Source organism: Jaculus jaculus, chromosome 16 (genome assembly GCF_020740685.1).
Source record: "Jaculus jaculus isolate mJacJac1 chromosome 16, mJacJac1.mat.Y.cur, whole genome shotgun sequence".
NCBI lineage: Eukaryota > Metazoa > Chordata > Mammalia > Rodentia > Dipodidae > Jaculus > Jaculus jaculus.
Genome location: NC_059117.1, coordinates 1,134,851 through 1,161,168, shown reverse-complemented (window position 1 = coordinate 1,161,168; position 26,318 = coordinate 1,134,851). Strand labels below are relative to the sequence as shown.

General features: G+C 40.9%; 1 protein-coding gene across 1 annotated transcript in view; it reads right to left on the bottom strand.

Annotated features, from left to right (window-relative positions):
* Amph (amphiphysin) overlaps nucleotides 1-26,318 on the bottom strand; it is a 183,928-nt gene continuing 157,610 nt past the window's right edge. The window contains exons 17-21 of the mRNA XM_004668847.2: nucleotides 25,434-25,562; nucleotides 13,142-13,330; nucleotides 11,949-12,203; nucleotides 10,126-10,227; nucleotides 1-1,198 (exon numbers count right to left, since the gene is read on the bottom strand). Coding sequence (XP_004668904.2) covers nucleotides 1,091-1,198; nucleotides 10,126-10,227; nucleotides 11,949-12,203; nucleotides 13,142-13,330; nucleotides 25,434-25,562 — 783 coding nt within the window. The 3' untranslated portion in view covers nucleotides 1-1,090. The remainder of the gene's footprint in view (nucleotides 1,199-10,125; nucleotides 10,228-11,948; nucleotides 12,204-13,141; nucleotides 13,331-25,433; nucleotides 25,563-26,318) is intronic.

Below are 26,318 nucleotides of genomic sequence, written 5' to 3'. Positions count from 1 at the left end.
TTGCTGGAGATTGCCAAAGGTTTATTTGGGACGACACAGCACTGAAAACATAACTGTTACAGATGACTTGTGGCTATAGCATACATCACCTAGTTCATCTGAGGATGACCTGTGAATGAGGTGCATAAATATAAATAGAAAGAAGTATATAGGAGTTCTTTTAAAACACGTTCTTTAATAGGCGTGGATTAATCGGACCCCAGCTTCTAGCCAACCAAATCAAGGCAGAAGTGCAGGCAGCAGGCTGCTGGTCCAGAACAAGCCTTCTCTCAGCTACAGTAGCAGGATAGTTGCCAAATCAGGGCCTGCTCTCTCCAAAGGAGCAGCGGCTTGGGCCTGCTCTTACGTCAGCCTGAAACCCACACACAACACACACAGATACCGGCAACGGTTTTGGCAATGGGATGACTGGTTTTGCCCAGAGGCAAAACTGCAGTTGTAATGTCAGACAGAATAAGAGAAATGTATGTATCAATGACACTTGAGAGGCAAAGAGCTATGGTGAAAAGGAAAGGATGCAGCTATGCATATGTAGCGTTCCGCATACACATAGATCAAGGTCACGGGAACTAGCTTGTAGGACCATGTGTCCACATGTGCATGTATAGAGAGGAGTGCTAGGGAAGACTGTTGAAAACATTTGCAGCAGTTTAGTTTCAAACACAGTAAACTTGAAAGGGAGAGAAAGTACGTGCTCACACTTGGGCAAGGGGAGATGACATTGCACTACAGGAGAGTTCATCATATCTTCTGCAGGGTGGCCACTCGAGACCATACACTTGGTGCAGAGGAAGTAAAATCTGGACTGGGGCTGCTTTAGAAATGGTGGGAGGGGATCAAGTACCAGTGCCACACTCTAGACAAAGCACAGCAGACCCACTGGGGACACACGGGAACAAAGGAAGGGCTCTCCCCTGACTTGCTTTACCCCCTCTTACATTGTTTTGCATCCATGCCATACTGTCATGGGTCCCCAGGTTTTGTCTGGCATCAGTCTGTAAATCATGAAGAGTGACAGCAAACATGAATTCCAGATTTCACAAAGGTTTTTCAACCCAGGCATCCAGCTTATGCTGCAATGCTTGCTGCCTTACTCCAGGCGTCGGGTGAAGTTCTCTGGAAAGAGGCCTTTGTAGGTGGCCAGGTCTCTGAACTGAAGCCAGTCTGACTCCTTCACACCCACCAGCCAGCCTGCATCCTGCAAGACAACAGCGGGTTTCAGAGTCCAGAAAGCTACTGTAAACTTCCAAACCGACCAGAACATGGAAAGTGATGTGTTCACTGGTGCTGTACTTCTGCCTTATCAGATGGTGTGCTATGTGCTAGGAAAGGTCTGTTCCAAATTATTTGGTAGTTGAAAAAAAAATCAATAAACATTTGTAGTTATTTATTTCCTGTATAAAGTATAGTTCATTGAAGGCTAATGTCAATATTCTAACTCTGTAGAAAGCATAGTTAATTCACATTAACTGAATTATATGAATTCTTACACAGAAGGAATTCAGCTTTTTCTGTGGCTCACAGTGAACTGCAGATGGAGGAATTAATTATTGGGGTCAAATACAGCTGAGCATTTTCAAATCACTGGATTAGAATATAACATTGACATAGATATCAAAACCTAGTGTTGAATTCTGAGTCACTAACTTATAAGAAAACTGCCCCTCAGCTCATATCAAATTGCCCCATTAATATGCAGGGTCCATCAAGCACTAAATGCTAGCTGTGATATATGTTTGATATAGCTGTTGCTGCTGGTATCTGTACTGGGTTTATATAAATTGCAGAGTAATTTAATGTTTTCATATTCTTGTTGGGGATATCCCAATGTTCTTCCTAAATTAGGTTTTATCTCTTATAGGACAGGACTATCACCATGCAAATGAAGTCATTTAACCACAAAAAGGTTCAAGAACTACTTCTGATGACCACACAGAATGGCTGCTGATTCTTGAGTCTGGGAAGCTCAGGCTGCTGTGTGCCCTTGGCCTTCAGAGGAAAAGCAGAGTAGGGGCAGAGGCAAGAAGGGGCATTTGGAAGCAGGCAGGCTGGGTCACTGACACCAGTGGAAACTGTTATGTTAACCAGCCCACTTAACCATGAGGGATAGCCAGATCTCATCTGAACCAATCCCCACTGCAGTCCAAGTACATCAGATAAAATGAGGTCTCAAAAATTAAATAAGGAGATGGATGCATTCTCTTTTGATATAATCTGAGACTATAAATTTATGTTGCCATATACACAAGAAATACAAAAATTGCTTAGACAGGCCAATTTTTGGAGAGAGAAAAAGATCACTGAAAAAAAATGAGCCAATAAAATAACTGATATACTTGCTGATGAGGAAAGTGCCCTCTTTAAAATTATGACATCATATGTGTGAAGGACAAGGGTGCATTTCAAATAAAAGATAGCAAGTACACACCTTCTAAACCTCTATTATACATGTAAAGGTCATTCACCAGCAGTATCTATTTTTGGCTTCATTTCCAGTGAGTCAACAATCTAATGGGGCCAGAATAGAGTTAAGCATTCTAAAATTGATTTGACAGAGAAAAAAAAGAAAATAAAGGACTTCTGTAAAACCATAATGAAGATACATTCCAACACATGTAATCTGAAATACATATTTTATCACAAAGTAAAAGATGGGAGCCAAGTTAAATTTCTAGCTGAGGCAACTAAATTTTAAGTACTTAAAATGTGATAAAGAGGTTTGGTTTTGATGATAGCTGACCAGTTTTTAAGGAACAAATGCCTCTTCACATAATAATTATAAGTACTTTAGTAACTATACAATGTATGTGTAGATACAGGAATTCGTAAACAATTATTTGTTGAAAATGTATAGTATAAAATGCAGGTTTGGATAACCTGAAGTAGGTATAAATTATGGGAAGAAATATTTGAATGTATCAAGGATGTCCAAAAGCAGAATGAAGAACATTTAGCTTTACCTACAGGGAACCAGTGGGGGTGAGAAGAGGGTGTGACAGAGCTTTTTCCTAAGAATTGCCCTAAGACCTCAGGCTGCATGAATAGAGTTTAAGGTTAAAAGAGTAGTGATACATTTATGGGGGAAGAGGTGTAGAAACAAGAAAGAAGTCATGGAAAGTTCCCAACTGTCCAATATGCTTTCCTGGAACCCTGGGCTAACCCCAAGATTGCATCATGCATGGGACAAACAAAGTGGCACAGCTAGAATACAAGAAGAGTCCTTTAGGCATGGCCTGCAAAGGGGGACAGAGCTTGGAGTTTGAATCCAATCAGCTTGGGAGGATTGATAAAGAACTACAGGCCTTATACTTAGGCCCCCCACAAAAAAGACCATACATTTTAGATGAAGTGACACGTCCCAGAGCAAAGTCTAAAGGCAGTAACTCTTAACAAAATAAAAATGTCTTACAAATTTGGGACAATCATCTAGTAATTTATATGCCTGCAAAATAAATAATTTTCAGATAGAAGAAAATACAATGCTGATGATCTGCAGTGTATCACCATGATATAGAGTGTCAATAAAAATATTGTCATAGGGCTGGAGAGATGGAGTAGTGGTTAAGCGCTTGCCTGTGAAGGCTAAGGACCCCAGTTCAAGGCTCGATTCCCCAGGACCCATGTTAGCCAGATGCACAAGGAGGCACATGCATATGGAGTTCGTTTGCAGTGGCTGGAGGCCCTGGTGTGTCCATTCTCTCTCTATCTCTATCTTTCTATCTGCCTCTTTCTCTCTCTGTCTGTTGCTCTCAAATAAATAAATAAAAAGTAACAAAAAATTTAAAAAATTGTCATACATGAGGTCAAAAATGACAGAATATGCTCCAAAGATTGAAAGGTCATCAACAAACACATGCCCTGAAATCATAGAGCTTTTGGAATCATTAGTAAGAAATTTAAAGCAGCCATTATAGGTTTGTTCAAGTGTTTAAGTAGAAAGGAGGCAATTATGAGAAATCTTAGCAAGGAGATGGACACTATGTAAAAGAACAACAGAGCCATTACAGAACCATGTATGTGTAACACTGGAAATGAAAAAGCCAATGCGTAACAAACATCACAATAAGCTCAAAGCAGTAAAAGAGAGTCCTGGTCTAGAAGACTAATGAATAGAAATTATCCAATCTGACTGCCATAGTGAAATAAATATTCAAAAGAACAGAATCGTAGGCATCAAGAAGCTGAAAAAGAGTATTTACAGATTCAGAAAAAGAAGGCTAAAGAAACAGCAGCTGATAGTTTCCCAAATAATGCAACAGATCAGCTTTTAAGTCCAAGAGAGATAAAGTGTCAAGTCACACACAACAGAACATAGAACAAGAGAACTTATTGGACAGTTGAAAGAAAAGAGAAAGGGAAAGACAGCTCACAGTTCTCTCCTTCCTGAGAAATCTTCAAATGTGAATAGAAGATGACATGTCAGCAGATCAGCATTATAGGAGCAGCTAGAGGAAATGTTGTAGGCAGAAAGGAAATGAGAACAGACAGGAAATGATGAATACTGGAAATAGCAAATATGTTGGTAAATATCAGACTAACTTTATTGTTTAGCTCTTGAAAAGATAAATTATAGATAGTGCAGAAAACATGTAAATTTAGATAATGGGTGTGATGACCAACTTCAGTTGTCAACTTGATTGAATTGAAAAATACATAAGGCATCAATGCGGCAAACCTTTGTATGCACCCAAGGGCCTTTCCAGGTAATATTAACTGAGGAGAGAAGACTGACCCTGAATATAGGTTGCACCAGTCCCATTTGGTGCGCTCTGGAACCAATAAAAAGGGAAAGGGGACAGACCTAGCTAAGCACTGGCACTCCCCTGTCTCTGATTCCTCTTCAGCTCAGATGTGAGAAAAGCAGTACCAGGCACACACTTTCACCACCATGGGGCCACCTGCCACTACGCCTTCTTTCCCATGATGGGCTGTATTTCCTTTAACTGTTAGCCAAAATAAGTCCCTTCTTCTTTATGTTGCTTCCTGCCAGATTTTTCTGTGTAAAGATGAGAAAAATAACACAGAACACTGGTACTGAGAGGAGGGGTCATGGTTGTCATTACCTGACCATGCAGGTTTTAGCCCTTTGGAACTGTGTTGTGACAGAATTGTGGAAGAGTTTGGACCTGTGGGTATGCAAAAACCTAAAATACCATAAGGAGAGCTTAATGAGCCATTGCGGTGGGAATTTGTAAGATCAGAATGCTGACAGAAATTCTGATGATTGGGCTGGAAAAGCACTTGCCTGTGATGCCTCAGGACTCAAGTTCGATTCCCCAGTACCCACATAAGCAAGCTGCACAAAGTGGAACATGTATTTGGAGTTTGTTTGCAGTGGCTAGAGGTCCTGGCACACCCATTCTCTATCTGCCTCTTTCTCCCTCTCTCAAATAAATTAAAAAATATTTTTAAAAAATTGATGGGAAAGACTGTGTTCACAAGGTTTCACAGAGGACTTTGCTGTGAACTGTAACAGAGGTCATTCATGTTATATTCTGGCAAAGCATCTGGTTGTGGTTTGCCTCGGTCATGAAAGTGTGAATGAGGGTGAATTTTAATGCAATGGATTAAGTTGTTTGGCAGTAAAGGGTGTATCCAGGGTATCTTCAGTAGGGCCACCCAGAAAAGTGATTTCCTAGGTTCAGCCTAGAAGGAACACAGAAGCCACTGTTTTGTGGTCAAGGGACCTAGGCTACATCTCAAACTGGCAGCAGAACTTGGCTTCTCATGCATGGTACTGCTTTTGCAGACATGCAGCTTGCAAGAGTTATGGGATCCTGGAGTCTCATCCCAAGGTTCTCAAAAGCTGCCGATCTGGCACTGGGTAAGAAAGTCTGATTGTTTGTATGAGATCCTTGGGATTCTATGACAGTGAAGCTCATGTTGCAATGGAAATTTCAAAGGATGTTGGAGAGGTTAAGAATGTGAGATATGAATGGGTGTGTTCACTGAGAGAAGCTGATAGAAGAGAGAAGCTACACCTGCTGTGGGTAACATACCTGGAGGTATAGGGCTGCCCAGGACCACAGAAACTCATGAAGGAGCTACTCAAGTCCACAAAGAGCATCGAGCTGCCACAAGCCCAGATGTCACATAGGGGCTGTAGTACCTATAGTCTGCCCTGCCCAGTTTGTCTTTTATCCTGTTATTCCTGCCTTGTGTGACTTTTCATTTTCATCTCATAGGGGCTCAGAAAAGACTCTGTGTGGATTCCTGGGTTCTTGCTCTGGGGTCAGCCATGGTACCCCCGGAAGGCACCCAGGAAACTGGGGTGAATGAGAGCATGTGGAGAGAAAGAATCATTCTAAGGAGATAGTTGAACAGCTCTCCCCATTTATTGTCAGGGAAATGGGTTTATAAGCATCTGAGGTGCGGGGGTTGGGGGGAAGGACCCTAAGGTGATTGGTGGGTTTAAGTTTTGTTAGCCTATGCCTAGGGTCATTCTTTCCAGCAAGTAGGCAATGGTGGGGGTGGGGGAGTCAGGTGATCTAGGGTCTCTGTGTGAACTACTGGCTGATAAGGAGTTTCCTAAGCAACTTGTCAAAGGTTACAGGGCTATGTGCAGAGCCTAAGTTCATGTGTGCCAAGACTGGAGAGGGAGTGGCTTCCTGTAGCCCTGGGGTCTTTAGCTGTTCAGGCAACTCAGGTTCCTCTCGTGAAGTCCAGCATGTGCCTGGTAGTACCCAACAACTCTGCTCTTAAACTTTCGAACACTTAGTATTTTAAAGACTCAGAGTATTCTTGGAGATGAACTATGAATTTTGTATTATGAAATAAGCATAGGGCTTTATAAGTATATTATGGTTGGGCATGGTGGCGCACGCCTTTAATCCCAGCACTCGGGAGGCAGAGGTAGGAGGATCACCACAAGTTCGAGGCCACCCTGAGGCTATATATTGAATTCCAGGTCAACCTGAGCTAGAGTGAGACCCTACCTCGAAAAACCAAAAGCAAAAGAAAGTATATTATGTTTTACAATGATGTGTTCAGATCTCAAAGTGACAAAGGGTAGACTTGTGGGGGTTAATTTGTCAATAACTGGGGTACTTTGTGAGGCACATCTTGGAGCATGTCTATAAAGATTTTTCCAGAGAGAATTCTCTGAAGGGAGACCTGCCCTGGAATGTGTGCAACACTGTTCATAAGTTGGAGTTGTGAACTAAGTAAAAAGAGAAAAATAGAGAGCCATCTGTGTCCTGTCAAGATGTCAGGAGAGGAGGAGACTCAGCTGCAAGTGCCCAGGGGTATGGAGCCAGCTGCTGCCTGTCCTCCTTGTCAGGACGGGCTGCACTCCACTACACTGTGAGCCAGAGTAACCCTCTCTTCCCCATGCTGCTTCTTGTCATGTATTTAATCACAGCAATGAGAAAAAGAGTCAATACGATGGGACTTTGATGTTCCAGATGTGAAAAGATGTTTATACATTTTCCTATACTGGTAATCTATGCTATATCACTTTTTCTCTTGCATAGTCCTTCCAAGATTTTAATAATAATCTTATTAGTCCTTTCAAATACCTATTTTTGGCTTTATTAACTTAACAGTGGGCTGTAGGTTTTATGGATTTTTTTGTTTGGGGTGTTTGTGTGGGTTTTAAGAAAGGGTCTCACTATGTAACCCAAACTGGTCTCAGATTCATTATCCTTCTGCCTCTGACTCCTGGTATTACAGGCACAGGCCACTATGTCTGGCTATTGTGTATTGCTGAGTGTATTCATTTGTGAACTCATTTTTATTACTTCCTTCTTTCTCGCTGCTTTGTATTTTTCATGACCTTCTATTGTACTTGCAGGCTTGGAACTTAGACTTGAAATCTGTATGAACTATTTTTTAACGTGTACCATTTTCCTTAGGTACATGTTTTGACATGTACCTTTAAAGTTTTCAACATTTAGAGTTCTAAAAAAAGTACTACTTAAAATTTAATTTCTAAGCCAGGCGTGGTGGCGCATGCCTTTAATCCCAGCACTCGGGAGGCAGAGGTAGGAGGATCGCTGAGAGTTCGAGGCCACCCTGAGACTACATAGTGAATTCCAGGTCAGCCTGAGCCAGAGTGAGACCCTACCTCGAAAAACCAAAAAAAAAAAAAAAAATTAATTTCTAATTACATGTTATAGTGGCATACTCTGGGTGTTTGATCAGTATTTAATTTATATTAGTAAATATATTATTAAACTAAACAATAAAATGTTGGGCATGTAAGTTTTTCTCTTTTTGCATGTATATGTGTGAGCACATGTGTATTCATGTGTGGGGGTATGTGTACATGTGTGTGAAGGCCAAAGGTAAACATTAGGTTTCTTTATCAATTGCTCTCTACTTTTGAGACCGGGTCACTTACAGAGACCAGAACTCACCAATTCACCGGGACTAGCCAGCAGCCACCTAGGATCCCTCTTGTCTTTGCTTCCCTGGGCATATGCTATGTCCAACATTTACATGGTGATCTGAACATAGGTTTTCATGTTTGCATGACAAACCATTTGCCCAGATTACCCAGTTGCTGTGCATATAACTCTTAACCAAAAAATTTGTGATCTTTAACTTTATTTTTAGGGGGATGACTCATAAATAAATTTCTTTAAAAATAGTATGGAAGCTACAGCACTTCTCTCTGGAAAAATATATTCACAGACTCATTTATACATGCTTTGCATACCATTTTAGTTCACAAATCGTGACTAGGAGCAAAGTAAGAATTTCCAGCACCTTGCCATCAGACCATTTTGATAGAAAGTTATTTTTTTTTAACTGAGGTTTAATTTAAATACTGTATAATGCATAATTGTTATGAATAAAATTTAATAAGGGTTGACAAATGCATATATACATGTTACCCCACCACTATCAAGATATATAGCATTTCAATCGCCCCAAAATGTTCTCCCTGGCTCATTCCCATCAACCTCCATTTTCCCATAGGCAACCACTGTTGAATGGCTTGAGTTCATGTGCTTCTTGCCAGCATTTCCTGAAAACTGGTATCACAATAAAACATCTCTGGGAAGTGACCAAGGGACAAGATAGGCCATCTAATGGTATAGAAAAGAAATAAGGTAACAGCATATCAGAAAGGTAATCTTAAAAATGAGTAAATGTAAAGATTGATCTACCATATGACCCAGCTATAGCACTCCTAGGCATACATCCAAAGGACTCATCTCATTTCCTTAGAAGTACGTGCTCAACCATGTTTATTGCTGCTCAATTTATAATAGCTGGGAAATGGAACCAGCCTAGATGTCCCTCAACTGATGAGTGGATAATGAAGATGTGGCACATTTATACAATGGAGTTCTACTCAGCAGTAAAGAAAAATGAAGTTTGCAGAAAAATGGATGGACCTGGAAAGGATTATACTAAGTGAGATAACCCAGGCCCAGAAAGCCAAGCGCCACATGTTCTCTCTCATACGTGGATACTAGCTACAGATGATTGGGCTTCTGCGTGAGAATGAAAATACTTAGTAGCAGAGGCCAGTAAGTTAAAAAGGAGACATAAAGGGAAGAGAAAGGAAGGGAGGAGGGTACTTAATAGGTTGATATTGTATATGTGTAAGTACAATGATTGTGATGGGAAGGTAATATGATGGAGAATGGAATTTCAAAGGGGAAAGTGTGGGGGGGGGGAGGGAATTACCATGGGATTTTTTTTATAATCATGGAAAATGCTAATAAAAATTAAAAAAAAAAAATTAAAAAAATGAGTAAATGGTGTGCTCTGTCACAGGCTTTAATCCCTTTTCAGAGTTGGCCTGCAGTGTCTCAGAAAACAAATGCTTCAGGAAGTCACTGTACACAGTGTACACAATTGAACCTTAAAATTCCAATGTGGCCTGATGTGTGTTCCAATCTTCTTCATTATTATTATTATTATTATTACTATTACTATTGTTATTTGAGAGAGAAAGAGGCAGAGAGAGAATGGGTGCACCAGGGCCTTTCAGCCACTGTAAATGAACTCCAGATGCATGCGCTCTCTTATCAGCATGTGCAATATTGCATGCTTGCAACACTTCTGCATCTGGCTATGTGGGACCTGGATATTGGAAAAGCATTCTTAGGTTTTCCAGGTAAGTCCCTTAACTGCTAAGTCATCTCTGCAGTCCCCAATCTTATTCTTTACCTGGTCAGCTTCTGAATCTGAGGGCACTACCAACACCACATCACCCCTTTGTAGGGTAAGTTCATCAGAATTTGCAGCCTCAAAGTCATGCAGTGTTTCCACCTGCAAAATATTAAAAATAACTGATTAATTTTACAGAGAAGACAAGTGTAGTGGCTCATACCTATACTCCCATCACTCAGGGGGCCAGCAAAGATTACTAGTCAGTTGCAGGCCAGTATGAGCTATGGTTTACAAAGTAAGACCCTATCTCAAAAAGAAAAATAGGGCTGGAGAGATGGGTTAGTGGTTAAACGCTTGCCTGTGAAGCCTAAGGACCCCGGTTCGAGGCTTGATTCTCTAGGACCCATGTTAGCCAGATGCACAAGGAGGCGCATGCGTCTGGAGTTCGTTTACAGTGGCTGGAAGGCCTGGCATGCCCATTCTCTCTCTCTGCCTCTTTCTCTATCTGTTGCTCTCAAATAAATAAATAAAAATAACAAAAAAATTTAAAAAAGAAAACTAAACAACTTCCCAAAAGGTTGGTGAAGTCATAGTGTCCTAGCCAAACTTTAGGTATGCTAGTTAAGCAAACACCTCCAAACATAGCCCTCTAACCTACAGGTTAAGTTTTTCCCTCCACATTAATTCATGCAGAAATCTATTATACCACAACACACTTGAGGTAGCAAGGTAGTAGTTACCTACAAAAGAAGGTAGGGAGAGAATGACTAGCAATATTCAATCTCATTGTTAGGAATGCGCACACATTTAATGTTCTTTAAAAAGGAAAGTAGCTCTCCAGGTATGGTGGTCTATGTTCAGAATTGCAGCAACTAGGAAGGCTGAGGCAGTAAGATCCCAAGGTCAGAGCTTGCTTATGCAATTTAGCAAGAGCCTGTCTCAAAAACTAAAAAGGGTTAAGTCTATATCTTTGGAGTAGGTCTTTGCTTAGCATAGGCAAGGCTCAGAGCTTGATACTAGTATTAAAACACAAACCAAAAACCAAACAAATAAAAAGGTCAGTTTTGAGGCTGGAGAGATGGCTTAGCAGTTAAGGTGCTTGCCTACGAAACCTAAGGATCCAAGTTCAACTCTCCAGATCCCATGTAGGCCATGCACAAAGGTGAGGCAAGTGCGAGGATGCACATGCCCATGAGGTGGTGCAAGAGTCTAGAGTTCAATTTCAGTGGCTGAGGCCCTGATGCTCCAATTGTCTCTCTCCATTCCCCCCCATCTCAAGTTAAAAGAATCAAATTTAAAATACAAAACATTATAAAATTAAAATTTCCTAACCAGATGCACATATTAGACCATAGTTTTTAGGCAATTGCTGTTATTTTCCTTAATCAGTTAGAAAGCATTCTTTGCTTTAGGAAGGACTCTTTCTGAGAAAATCCTTCCCATGAATGGAACCATACTTATGTCTTCCTTGTCATAGAAGGTTATTCCTGCCTTTATTTGCTTCATTTTTGATCATTGCTTCCTGCCTGTCTGGAAGCCTCTACTGAGCATCTGGTGACTCAAAAGGCCTCATCTGCTTCAGGCTGACCAGACTTAAAGGCACCTGGTGTGTATGTGGAGTGGGGAGCGCTGGCAAGAGGGGACTTAGCTCACCCACTACCAGGGGCAGGCCTTGTGCCCTGTTATTCTGTTACATTTTGATGGTCCTTGTTTTACCACTAGCATGGAAATGTTTCCACTTTCCAGGGGGCAGTTAGGATGAAGGGAAGACAGTTTTGAGAAAGAATGCATAATGTAAAATGGAAAACATTGGAAGCTACGACTTGAGCAAAGGAGACTCAAAAAAAGGGCAAGTGGCCCTGAGGTTACAACAGAGAGACCTTGTAGAGAAAGCCAGGAGGCACTTGCTGAGCTGCGTCCCCTGCCAATGCCAAGGAGTCAGCAGCACTTGCTGGCGCAGTGGCCATAGCCTGAGAGTCCAGAGGCTTCGGCTCCACAGTGGGCTCTGGTGTCTTTCCCACAGAAGCCACTTCATCTGTGGCCTCCTTTGTCTCAGAACCCACAGTAACTTCGTGTTCTCCCTCCCCTTCATTGTTGGAAGCTGGCTCGATGATGACAGAAGGGATGGTCTTCTCCTGGGGGACAAAGAAGGACAAAGAGGGTGTGGGAAACAAGATGACTGTTCCAGGACCTGCCTCTACTCCCAGCTGCCCGAGACTTCCTGCACCCCGCTAACCAGCACCAGCCCAGGCCCACTAGGCTGTGGATGTTAGGCCTGTGCCCTGCACACAGGCCCTGGTTTCCTCACCGTCTCTCCTGAACCACTGGGCCCTCAGTGGGACGCATGTCTGGGTCCTTGGTTAGTCAGACTGCTTTGCAAATGGGAGGTTTCTGTGGACAATCCACAGCCTAGTGGGAGCTGAACACAGGAGGTTTGTGCTGAGAAGGCGAGGAGTCTTCATGACAAAGAAATACAGGAGATTTTCTATTGCTGGTCTCATCTATGTCATCTATGCCCATTCTTGTCCCAGGACCAGAAAATGGGATGTGTTGCCTTTTATCATTACTGAAGAGCAGTGGGGCCCTACATCCAGCTCTAAAATGAAGCCCGTGCTCATCACAATATTTTCTTTCTGACAGTGGGACCCAGTTGGCTCTTGGTGAAAGAAGCCTGGTGGTGAATTTGAGGGCACTCTTGGAGAAGCACAAAATGGTGATAATAGTAATGTGAGCTCACTGGTTGTCACCAAGGGCCTGGCCCTGGGCACTTGCTTACTCCTTCAAAGGCATTCTCTCCCCTTCTCTCCAAGGGCATCTTTCTATTACCTGTGATTTATCCCTTCCCCCATCATTTACCTAACAGTTTCTTGCCCTCTTTCTGTGTTTAGGGTCAAGACAACCATAGGCATAGAGGCCATGTGGACTAGCCTCTACCTTGTGCTGACTCTGAGTGGGTGCTGGCATCACAAGATGGCTGAAAACTCCTTCCACAGACACGGAGCTATGATCATTAGCTGGCAGGCAGAGTACCCTAACCAGCGGTTGCCTTTAGGACCCTCAGAAGGACCCTTACCTGAGCTGCGGCAGCTACAGACTCTGTGGTCCGAGGGCTTTCGCCATCTGAGACCTCTGGGCCTTTAGCATCCATTTTGGTCTCCTCTAGACTCCCCGCCTCCGCAGCAGGGAGGGCCGCCTTCTCTTCCCCAGCCTCCTCCGCTGGGGATCCTTCTGCTGCCACATCAGCCTCTGCTCCAGGGAGCATCTGTAAGGCAGAAAGTGACTGCCATGTCTATGCGTCCAGGGTCCTCTGCCAGGTCTCAACTTCACCCTCTCACGCTTCCCTGTGCGGGGGGTGGGGGGGAGGGGGGCACCGGCTCTACATGTCTGCTGTGGTTTTTGCCAAAGCCCAGGCTTCAGCATCTCCCTCTGGGGATCAAGCTCTGATTCTCCTTCTTCCAGAGCACCCAAGCATTCTGATTTTGCCCTCGTGTCCTTCCCCGGAAGTGGGTGTGGAATACGAGCGGGAGTGACGTATGCTGTTCCTTGTAAGGAGTGGGTGGTGCCCCTTCTCCAATCTAGTTACCTCTTGTTAGATGAAAGCAGGGAACAATGAATAAGGCCTTAGTGGACCCTTGTGCTACAAGACGGGGTCCAACACCTGGGTCATGGAGCCACATAAGGGTAGTGCCCATTCTTCAAAGACAGAACTTAGAATAATTGCATTTAGTATAATTTTTCAAACCTTTGTGGGAAAGGATTCAAAAGCTAACTTACTCTCAGGAAATAGGAGTGATAGTGAGGCTTTTCCTATAACTCTTGAGGGTGAGAGAAAATTTATTTTTGTAATCAAGTATGCATTAGTATCATTCAAATAGCCACAAAACTAGCTGCTGGCAAGAAAAATGCCAAAATAAGATTAGGGGACTTTGCTGGAAGAAACGAAATAGAAAAAGGAAAGTTTTCATTCCTATTTAAAACTTCTGATGATCAAATAAAGGAAGTACAGTAAAAGTTTAAATCGGAATAAGTTGGTTTGGAGTCCAACTCCTTAATAGGATTCAAAATAACGTCTGCTTGGCAGACCTGACTGAGAGATGAAAATAAAAGACAGAGGAGGAAGAATGTAAGACTGATTTTATATAGTATTCTCAAGACACACTTTCCAAAAAACCATCTAGCTTTCTAATGTGATTCACATTAGTGATTTACCAAGCAATCTCATCATACTGTGTGAGGAAAGTCCTAGACTTGAAAATATTATAACTTTCCAATTCAGAATTCTGAAATAGGTAGAGAATAGCTCTCAGCACACATCCACACAATCAGGCATTTTCTAGGCCTTTCTTCTGCCTCAAATTCACAGGAAATAGACATGTGAAAACAACTTGCTATGAAGTACATTTTTCTACAATATATTTTCCCTTAGGGATAAAAAAATTGATAGTTTACTTGATTAGATGTCACTTGTATTCTTATATATTTACCTCTCTGTCATGTAAGAATCCCCTAGGGTGAGAACCTGGTTCTTTGCAAAGGGTCTCATAATGTATAATCCACACTGAAGCCAATGGCTATGATGTCACCTGTATTTCTCCCCCCCACCAACATGCTATTAAAATACAGAGATTTAGTAGTAATCATTTTATGTGGCAGATGATTGAAATAAATTATAAATGTTGGTGAGTATTGGAGTGCATTAATAGATATATGTAGAATTATAGTTTGGTGAATAACAGAAAATTCCCATAACAAAAATTAGATTAAAAAATTCAAGAGAATTGCATCTCTTGTTTTAAGTAAACCGTGATTTCTTTTTATAATGGGTGCTACTATCACTGTTGTGAAAAAAGAAGTAATTAAAATGCAGTCAGAAAAGCATCTTAATCCCAAGGATAGCAATGCATTCATGGATTTTTATTGTTGGTGAAACTAACAGGCCTGGGCTGGCTCATTGGTAGAGTAGTTGTCTAGTATGTGAGAGAGGACCTGGGTTCAATCTTCAGTGTGGTAAAACAAAACAAAATCACCGAGGTACTAAGGAACTATCTATACAGAAACTGCGTACAATGACAAATGCAGAAAGAAAGCGGTGTATCAGAGTTTTGAGTTACTGTATTTTCCATCTGGCTAGAAAAATCACTCCTACGTGTATCCCAGAAGTTTAAGTTTTGAGCCAGACAGACTCTGCATACATGCAGGAGAAAGGGATAAACGCAACACAAACACGAATCACACACAGAGAGCTACAGATGGAGTGCACACATTACATTTCACATGATGTACCACCAAGCAGTCACAGATCCTCTTATGTCTAAGTACCACATATGACTAATGATTTTCCTGAAACATTTGTGTGCTTTCTATAGCCTTAGTTATTTCTAAAAATTTTATTTATTTGCCCATATATGTTGGATGGATGTGCTTTTTTGTGTATAGATGCTGGAGAATTAACATGGGTGAACAAGCTTTGGAAACAGGCACCTTTAACCATCTCCTTGCCTCAATAACTTGCTATTCAGTTCATTACAATTACTAATAATTTTTTCCTCTCAAGTGAATTGTTACATCTTTAGAAAGAATATGTTTCTATGGCACAATGATGGTATTGCCAAGAGTGACTCTAAAACTCGTTTCATATAGGAAGTATGTTAATCACAAGTTTGTAAATGATCTCTATTCTCTCTCTTTCAAGTGGGCTGCATCGTATCTATCATAAGATACACATGCTAGCCTCTTTCTTTGGCTAAGTAATTTAAACAGGCATCGTTGAATCCACTTTAGACCTGACTGAGTAGCTGTGGTGACACCAGTCACTGTTAGGGGGCCCAAAGGCTCTGTCTGACTGCTCGGTACTACTTCCTGACCTCAGAAAAGCCAATACCCAGCATTGGCACTCCCGGATTCCTGTCCCAGGAAAGGGCATGAAGCATCTAGGGAAGAGCTGGTAATAACAGTGGCAGATATCACCCAAACAATGTTGGCAAACACAGCATGCTAAGGAATCTCACATTTTTGACCCTTCAGAGAAAAAAAAAAACTGGCTGACCAACTTAGAAAATGGCAAAAACATGAACACTTCTCTGTTCTTTCACACCCATTAATAATGAATGCCCATTCTTTTAAATTCACACTTTGACTTTACAGCTTAGAAACATTACATAAACAGAGATGATTATGTACTATTTGTATTCCTCATATCTTTATTTTTGAGGTTAGGCTGATTTTTAGGGTGCCTTAAGCCTTCTTTTATGCCTCTAATCTCATCCACACTTTTTGCTCTCATCAAGAATTCCTCCAGTGATATTGTCTGACAGCAGAAGAATGCATCAAAACACAAGGTGAACTGGGAACCCACTTACTCCAGTCAGGATTAGTACTGATAGAAAAGGAGTAGGAAGGTTTTCCGCCCAACTATTGCCTCTTTTCATTATCTTTATTTACTCCAAATTATTTTCTCTTTGTAGATTTAGAAAAAGAAAACACTGCTAGCTTCACCTGCTACATCATAAGCATCACACCTGCTGGGACAAATCACAATGAGACACAACTATTTGCTCTTCTAAGATGTTATCAAGAAAGATTTGAAGACTGTCTCAAGTTGCTGACATTCTTGCTCTATGAAGAGATATGATAGTATCCTACGTTCTGCCCAAATTGTGCTACCTGCTGCCCAAATATATTTATGGTGAAAAATAAGACAAGGATGACTGAAGAATTCTCCCTGCACATAGCAATGTGTGGTTTCCTATGCCAATGAGAAGTCCATGAGGTCTGGGCCCCAGGACCACTGTTAGCTGGCATATAAATCCCACAGACATTTCAAGGGCCAGCTTGGGACATTTTTTAAAGATGGTGAGCTGTGTACCTCACTTTATTATACCACATACATTATCTGTCATATATTCTTTGTTTTCCCCCTCGGAGGACAAAAGTATGGCTATGTCATTTTGTCTTTCAAATACTGGTAATTGAGTTTTTTGCTTGCAGAACTTTGTTTTTTAATTTTGAATTGGTACATTTAAAAGAATATGATTTAGATGCTATTCTCAGTAATTTTACCTTTTGTTGGTGATTTCTTTTCTGTTTTCATTTTTTAAATGAATGCTTATCCAGCTTTACATCACTGGCTATAGGATTGAATCCAGGTCACCAGGCTTTGCAAGCACAAACCTTTAATCACCGAGCCATCTCCACAGCCTCATTCTTGTTTTATAATTGGCATATTGCCATTAAACATATACATGAGTTTCACAGACAAATTCTATTCAAATATACTGACTACATATACCTTCCTATGCCATCCTCATTCTGCCCCTTCTGCTTTACTTTTTCCAAATAGTCTCATTTTATATGTATATATGTATGTGTATACACACACACACACACACATATGTATATATATTTATATTTATATTTAAATCTAGTATCCACATATTAAAGGGAATGAAATCTTTGCCTTGCTGATTTCTGAGGCTCTATCTGCAGTGATCCTTTAACTAGAAAACCTTCAATTGCAGCATGGCACGCTGCCCCTCTTGGGTCTAGAAACCCACTCAATGTGTGGGTGAGCAGAGCTGCATGCATCGTGTCTTCACACATTGCCTTCCCATATGCTGCCTGGGCAGTATTTTACTCCTTCTATATGACTTGAGCACCAAAGAAAATCTGTCATAGAGTCTCTGTTAGTCAATAGTGAATTTACATTAAACAGAAGTCAGGACGTGGTTAATTGGGTAGATCTTCTTTATATTTTTCCAACTGTTCTACAGATTTCACTAGTTTATTTTATTTTGTTTATTTTCATTTATTTATTTGAAAGCGACAGACAGAGAGAGAAAGAGGAAGATAGAGAGAGAGAGAATGGGCACGCCAGGCCTCCAGCCACTGCAAACGAACTCCAGATGCATGTGCCCCCTTGTGAATCTGGCTAAAGTGGGTCCTAGGGAACTGAGCCTTGAACCGAGGTCCTCAGGCTTCACAGGCAAGCGCTTAACTGCTAAGCCATCTCTCCAGCCAAGATTTTACTATTTTAAAAGATATGTATAGAATGGGAAAATGAGTCAAAAGGCCAATGAATCTTGGCTTGGATTTTAGCAATTACAGTGCAGCTTGCAACACTTAGAAATTTGACACCAGAGTTGGAAAGGGGGTTTAGTGGTTAAGGCACTTGCCTTCAAGGACGAATGACCCATGTTTGACACTCTAGGACCCATGTCAGCCAGACATAAGATGACACAAGAGCACAAGGCCACGCATACATACTAGGTGACTGTGGTGGTTTGATTTAGGTGTCCCCACAAGCTTAGGTGTTCTGCATGCTAGGTCCCCAGCCTCCTAGAGGCAGTGTATTGGAATTAAAGCCCCCTGGAGGCAGTGTATTGTTGTGGGCAGGCTTAGGGTTATTATAGCCAGCTTCCTTTTGCCAGTGTTTGGCACACCCTTATTGCTCTTGTTCACCTGATATTGATGAGGAGGTGGTGTGCACCCTGTGCTCATGCCCTCATTTTCCCCTGCCATCATGGAGTTTCCCTTGAGCCTTTATGCCAAAATAATTTCTCACAAGCTGCTCTTGGTTGGGAGATTTCTGTCAGCAATGCGAACCTGACTGCAACAGTGGCACATGCATCTGGAGTTTGATTAGAGTGGCTAGAGGCCCTGTCATGCCAATTCCCTTTCTCTCTCTCTCTCCTGCTCACTCTCTCCCATTTAAAAAAACAAAGGGCCAGTCTGTTGGGTTTGCCAAAAAAAGAAAAAGAAAAAAAAAAAAAAAGAAAGAAAAAGATTGGACACTAGAACATTTATATAGTTATTCTAATAAGCCACAATTTAATATAATTTTAAAACTAGAAGGTCTATAGGTCAATGTTTTCATTGCACAAAGAAGGAAATAAGAGGGAGTATAGAGAAAGTCTGCTGGTGACAGAGCTAAAGATAAAGGTTAGTTACCAATAGTGTTCCCTTAGGAGTGACTGTGTCATGTCACAGGGAAAAGTAATGAAGGGACACACTGTATGAGTCCTGACTACTGACTTCCTTAGGACACTAGAAGCTGCCCATGTCCTGACTATTGACCACCCATTTAATTCCCCTGCCCTGCCCATTTTTCACTATGGTTGGTTCCAGCTAGAGCTCTTAATTTGCTAAAAAAAAATAAAATAAAAAAAAAATAAAACACCCTGGCACTTTTATGAATTTAAAAGGATTAAAATTAAGGATTAAATATTTTCTTCAGGGTCTTTTTAAAAGAGAAGTTTAAGAGGCTATTAGGTTCTATGTAAGATCATTATGGCCCCCAAAAGAAGATTCTGATAGCAAGACACAGGATGGTAGATGGTGCTCCTCACAAACGATATTTAAAACACTGTAGGCCCTCATTTCTCTTCAGCAAGGCTGCAAAAAAACGAGCTCTCTCTGGAATACCAGCCCTCGGGGCATTCCTTCCCAAGGGGCACCTACTATTGAAAGTCTTCTTTGGTACAGTAATGTGCTTCTGTTCTCATATAGGAACACAGCAGGAGTTTCCCTCCCTAAACTCCATCCCAATCTCTCAATCTCTCTCCTAGGCTGCTGGCCTTCACATCCAAACTCCCAAGGCTGGCAAACCCCTGTGTAACCCAGATGCTGGCAATAGTGTTGCCATAGAAACATCTGTTAGAATTAGCTTCAAAACTTCCTTGAAAAATTATCTTATACAGAGATGCCAAAGTTAAACAATTTTTGGTTAATTTGACCTTTGAAATCCAACACACACACACACACACACACACACACACACACACAGGATCACTAAAAGCTGGTTTCTTTTTTAGTTTTTTGAGGTAGGGTCTCACTCTAGCCCAGGCTGACCTGGAATTCACCATGTAGTCTCAAGGGTGGCCTTGAACTCACTGTGATGCTCCTATTTCTGTCTCCCAAATGCTGGGATTAAAGGCATGCACCACCACACCCGCCTAAAAGTTTCACTTAATGATGGATGTATCAACAAAGTGAGTAGAAGCAGATTTATCTTTTAAAAAACTTGTGTGGGGAGGAAGTGTGCATCCCATGGTGCACATGTGGAGGTCTGAGGACAACCTTGCGGTATATGTCCCACCCTGCCTGGGACAAGGTCACCCTTGTCATTTTGTTTTGCCAGTTTGCTTGTTGTGATCCAGTCTAGCTGGCCCTCAAGCATCTGGATTCTCCTAATTCTACTTCCCAGTGCCGTAGGCATGTTGGGTTCATGGACACAGGTGCCACTTTGCATCAGGCTGTATGTGGGTGCTGAAGGTTGAGTTCTGGTTGCCAGGCTTGTAAGCAAGCTACTCTCCAGGTCCACAGCCCTAGATGTATCTTTTGAAACAAAGCAAATACTGTGTGCTCTGTTTGCTCAGAAACAGGGATACAACCAGCAGTAAAGCAACCACAATGGACATTTCCAATGACACTGCCAGCCAAGGTTGCTAAGAGCTGTATTTTATTTTAACAGCGCTGGGTTCAAACTTCCCGCATCATGGATGCAAGACAAGCCCTCTTCCATGGAGCCATGCCCCAGTGCTGAGGTTGTTTAAAGAAATGTCTTTACAAGCCAGACACAGTAAAGATGGAACATGCCTATAATCCCATTAATCAGGAGTTTGAGACAAGAGGATCCCTGTTTGAGGTTTTCTTGGGTGACAGAATCAGCTCCGGGCCAACCTACATACTAAGACTTTGTTAAAGAAAAAAAAAAAGAAAAACAAATAAGAAAAAACAGCAGCAGCAACAACAACAACAACAAAAATGATTCCTACATAGACTCAGGTTAACAGACCTGAAAGTTAGGTTCCTGACGCACTCTGAGATCAGACCAAGGCAAGATGACTTGCAAACACCTGAATATTTTCATTCTCTGTAGCAAAGTCCCTGATTCTGATCTTGTCCCTGCCAAGGACCCAAGAACAATCCACATGTCTTGGCATAGACTGTGTCTTGACAGATGGCAATGTGCGGTCTGTACCTTAAGGAGCAGACAGCTGAGAGCCAACATAGAAAACTCACTGCCAGTCCTGTGAATAGTTCTGGCATCCTTACCCCATGCCTATTTATCACCCAAATTGCCTAGCAAACAGGTGCTGGAAAAAATCCATAAGCCAAAAAGGGTGCTTTGTGACCACAGGGATTAACTAAAACCTTAATTATTTTTAAGCAGTAACTATAGATATTTGGGGGCAAGAAGAGAACTTGAAGTTTTCAGGTATAACTCCTTTAAAGGAGCAGTGAAAAAGTAAGCCCAGAAGGGTAAAATGATCTCCCCAACACCAACTTCCTGGTTAGCCAAGGAGCTAATTCTCTGTGTTTCCATGCCAGGGGTCTTGCTTCTATCTACCCTTTGGCAACTGCTTTGCAGCCAGTGCAAGGGGTGAGGACTCAGACTGTCTCTGTGAAGCCCAAGGCTGAGGCTGAACAGTTTCTGTTTCATTCAACGTTTTTAGCCACAACCCAGTAATATACCTCACACCCAAACGTTAGTTGTGTAAAGTCCTGGTGTTAGTAGAGGGTTCACCCACTACGAAATTAGTTTGTACTTTTTATAAAATGTGTTCTTTTGAAAAAAATATCTGAGAACTCAAGACATGAAAATCATTGAATATGAATTTCATGCCTGTACTTTCCAGTAGGAATCAGTTAATCCACTTAATAGCTATATCTCAACCTTCCTAATCTGTACAATGAAGTAGTGACAACACCTAATGAATAACCCTCTCCTGAGACTGTTGAGATGGTGTGCCTCTAGGAGTTAGTACTCAGTGCTCATTCCTAAGTACTGGAGGAGAGCCAGGGGGAGCAGTACTGATGGTGGGGCAGCTGGGAGTAATTAACGGATGGTTGTAGGATTTTTGATATGAGGTGAATGAATGAATGTGATATGAATGTTTTGGAAGTAGGTCAACAGATGGCTCTCCAATATTGCAAATGTGGTATATGCCACTGAATCACTTATTTTTAAGTCTACGACTTATTGCAAAGTGAATTTCACTCAGTAAAGGTACATGCTAAAAGTAACAATTAAAAAAGCACCTGCCATCTACAAAGAACTCCTGAATAGTAGAAGAAAAACCTAATCTTGTTTATTTTCTTATAAAATCATATCAAGTCTCTGAAGAAATATAAATCTCAAGATTTTCATTTGGACCTCTTCCAAGAGAACAAAGTATAGAGACATTTAAGTACAAGAATGTCAAAGTGAAACCCACTGCTTTGTTAACTTCAATTAATTTTTAAAAGAAAGAGGAGACTGAAGTGTCAGACTGTGGATGGCAGTGAAGTGGGGGAGTGTGTGCTGGGGCTTAATGGTTTGTGGTAGTTGCTGAGAACTCAGTATCAGCCTCATATCAAAGAGAAGTGGCTCCGATGTTCAGGGGGAAAATGGCAGACACAGCAAGGTCAATGGGCTCAGAGTGTTTGGGGAGTTAGCCTCTGTCTTCTCACTTTCATGTAATTCTTGGCTAATGTCAACTCTTCCTGTGACTTGGCACAATAGCAGCAAGATCTAGGCCCATTCTCTTGTACTTGGATGTATTTGGAAATAATGTTCCTTTTTTTTTTCATTCCAGCCACCTTAAGAACACAGCTAAGAGGGCATCGCCAGTTCTTGGGATGCCCTCATCCTCCTGGCACTGAGATAGTGGAAAAAGATTTCTGAATACAGTAGGGGGATGCAGGATGTAATTTTCAGATATAGCTCCTGCATCTTAGTTTCCATAGACCAATGGTTGAGAATGACATTATGTATGCTTAGGACATCTTGTTGTGGCCATAATGTGCATAGGAAGCAGTGAAAATCAATGACAGGCACTACAGAATGTTCAGTGCTAAGCACTGTGGAACAAGAAACAGCTACTTGTTTGGCCTGAGAGGCCATAAGAATATGCTTGTTAAAGAGAATACAGTCAAATTCAAAAGATAACTTCAGCAACATTTTTTTTGAGAAAATAAAGGTCTATCAATCATGAAGACCCTCATTTAACTGCTAAGCCATCTCTCCAGCCCGAAGACCCTCATTTAAATATATGCATGTAAACAAACATATATTCTCTTTTTCTTTTCTTTCTTTCTTTTTGAGGGAGGTTCTCACTCTAGCCCAGGTTGACCTGGAATTCACTATTATATAGTCTCAGACTGCCCTCAAACTCACAGTAATCCTCCTACTTCTGCCTCCTGAGTGCTGGGATTAAAGGCCTTTTTCACCAAGCCCAGCTCAAATATATATTCTTAATTAATTTAAAACATACATTGTATGCTCAAAGGTAGAAGGTGATTCTGTATTAATGAAGTTTAGACAGTAATTTAAGATGTCAGGCTTCCTCGGGCCTTCAATGTCATCTCTGAGATTTTGGGAGATCACATCACATCTCCAGGTACAGTAGAAATCCCCGCTCTCATGTATAATTTGCAGAAGGAGCAAAGCCAGGTACAGTGTCCTTTTAAAATGAGTGACATAAGTAAGGATCATGGGCATGGCTTCATCAGAAATATTCTTAGCACTATGAAGGTGTAGAGTCGGGAACCTAGCAACTTATATCTACAGACCTGTTGCATTACTGAGCATTGACTAGACACATTAAGGATGGTGAAAATATTAAAAAACAAAGCAGTAAAACTAACACTAGCCTCTAATAATGGGTCCATATTTTAAATCATCTTTATCTTGGTCTTTTTTCTCTTTATATGTTTTGGAAGTTATGCTAATATTAAATTAACTATAACATAATATTGATTTTGCAGAGGCAGGAAGCCTCTGGCATGCCCATTCTCTCTCTCTCTCTCTCTCTCTTTTCTCTTTCTTGCTCATTGTAAATAAATAATAAAAAATATTTTGAAAATAAAATAAATATGAGTAAAATTTTATTATCTGTAAAAACATGACATGAATAACAAATGGCTATAACCAAATAAAACACTATTTGTATTTAGCTTCATCTTTTTAACTTATTTCTCTGATGTATACATTAAACAAACACTGAACTTATTTTAAAAAATTATTTCCATTATTCACATGGATGAGAAACCTCTAAAGAAAGTGAAGTGAGGGTTGGCTTCAAGAATGCATCCTGAAGACATGGTAAAACAAAGAGGGAAAGCTAGAGAAACATTAGCCATGCTGGGAACAAAAAAAAAAAAAAACAAATGTAATGGTTAAACTTTTGTTAAAAACCATTATTAAATTTTCCCATTTCTAAAATTATTTTTCTCTTAACAAAACCATCATAAATTGTACCTCAGATCAAATGCATTCTGTCAAAACCTGAACTAATAACTATGGTGACATTTCAACAGCAAACAAAGATTACTTTCAAATGTCACACCCGCCAGTCCTAATGAATGACAACCACAGCCTGACTATTAGTTAAGAATGGGAACAAAAGTGGGTTGTTATGTTTTTATAAGGAAGTTACAAGTATAACAACAGAGTTTCTAGGACTTACCTAAAAGTAAAATTTTTAAAAAGACCTAACATATTAGGTTACTATAACCCAAAGAAAGAAGATAGAAATCCATCCTAGGAAACAAAATCATATTCTGTGTGACACTATTTTCCTAAGTAGAAGTGAGAATGGGAAGAAACTGATTATTTCCAAGAATGTGCAATTTGAAAATATGAAAAATGAGCACCTTTGATGTGCATTAATCTAATCAGATTAATCTTTATCTCTTGTTCAACAATATTATTATTATTGTTGGAGAAATGAACCTGATGTATAATTTCACTCTGGAGAGGATGTGTCATATCATTGTTCTTATGTTATCTATGGGCCTTGCTCAAAACCACAGGCTTCCATGGCACTTGAGTTACCCTGGGGCTTGGGACTGTTGCAGCACTATGAAGACGGAGCCTGGGCTGCCATTAAAAATTTGATGAGGATGCTTCACAATCAAAGCAAGTCTTCAAATCCTAAATTAGCATTCTAAAACTCTCTGGCATTGGCCATTATCTCCTTAATTATCATAGTAGCCAAAATCCAACTGTGTTTTTTCCTTCTCTTATGTTTTAAGTAATCACAAAGCAAGGGGATAGGCAATCACAGATACAGCACAAAACTAACAGGTCTGACTTCTCACATTCTAAAGCTTATGTGCTGAAAGGGGAGTGATGAAAAAGAATCAAGGCACTTTTCTTTTTAAGACAAGCAACCTATGGCTATGTGGAAGTTTGTCTAGATCGTAAGTTCAGCTCTCTTGGTATCTTTCTTTTTAATGTAAGGGAATGGGGTTTAATGTTAAGGGAATGAAGGCTGTTTGACTCTGGGCAGCCTGGCAGAGGCTTGCATGAGAAGGCAAGCCAAAGGTCGTAAAAGGAACACGAGAGCAGAAGCGAGGTGGATGAGAGGCAGGAGATGGCTCACCACTGCCTCTTGCACTGGCTCCTCTGCCTGTGTGTCAGGTCCAAGGTCCAGCTCCAGGGCAGGTGATGCAGCGAGGGCAGGAGGCTCCTCAGCTTTGGTCTCTGTGGATGGAGCCTGTTCAATTTCAGCCTTGGGTCAATTGGGTGGTTAGAGGGAAAAGATTCAACATGTCAATATGTAACATCATAGAATACTGCACAATTAACATTTTCCACATCATTCCTAGGGTAACTTACGTTGTTAAATTTATACTGGCAAAAGCAATCCCTGCACTTGGCAGCACAGGCCTCTGCACAAATAAAAAGTCAAGGAAGAGATTCTTTTTTAAGCTTCTCTTTCTCATCCCAAAGGACTGTCCTTTCCTTTGTGGTCAGGAAATGATCTACATATTTACCTACAACATCGATTTTACTACTCACTTCTCTGTGACTATACAAGAGAACCCAAAATATTCTTTTTCTGTTAAGCAGTGGGAGGGAGAGAAAGAAAAACAGATTCTAGTAGGTCCAACATCTGACAAGTGGAAGAAATGAGGAAAAATAAAATATCAAGTACATAGTTCTATTGATCTTTCAGTCTTACAAATAAGTAGTATACCAAAAATCAAGGTATCATTCTCATATTCATGTTGAAATATATTCATTTAACCACAGGAGTCATTGTGAAGCTAGCTGTCACTGTCAGCACTCAGAGGGGCAGGTATAACTCCCACCAGAAACCACAAGGACTCTGATGCCCAAGTTCCTACTGAGTTTCTTGTTCCCTTCTACCTCAAACAATATTCTTAGTGATTAATTTATTTGATGCAAAATAAACTAGTCCTTTAAGAAAAACATAGAGCAGTATTCCCCATAGTCTCAAATGATCTTTTAAAATGTATGTGCA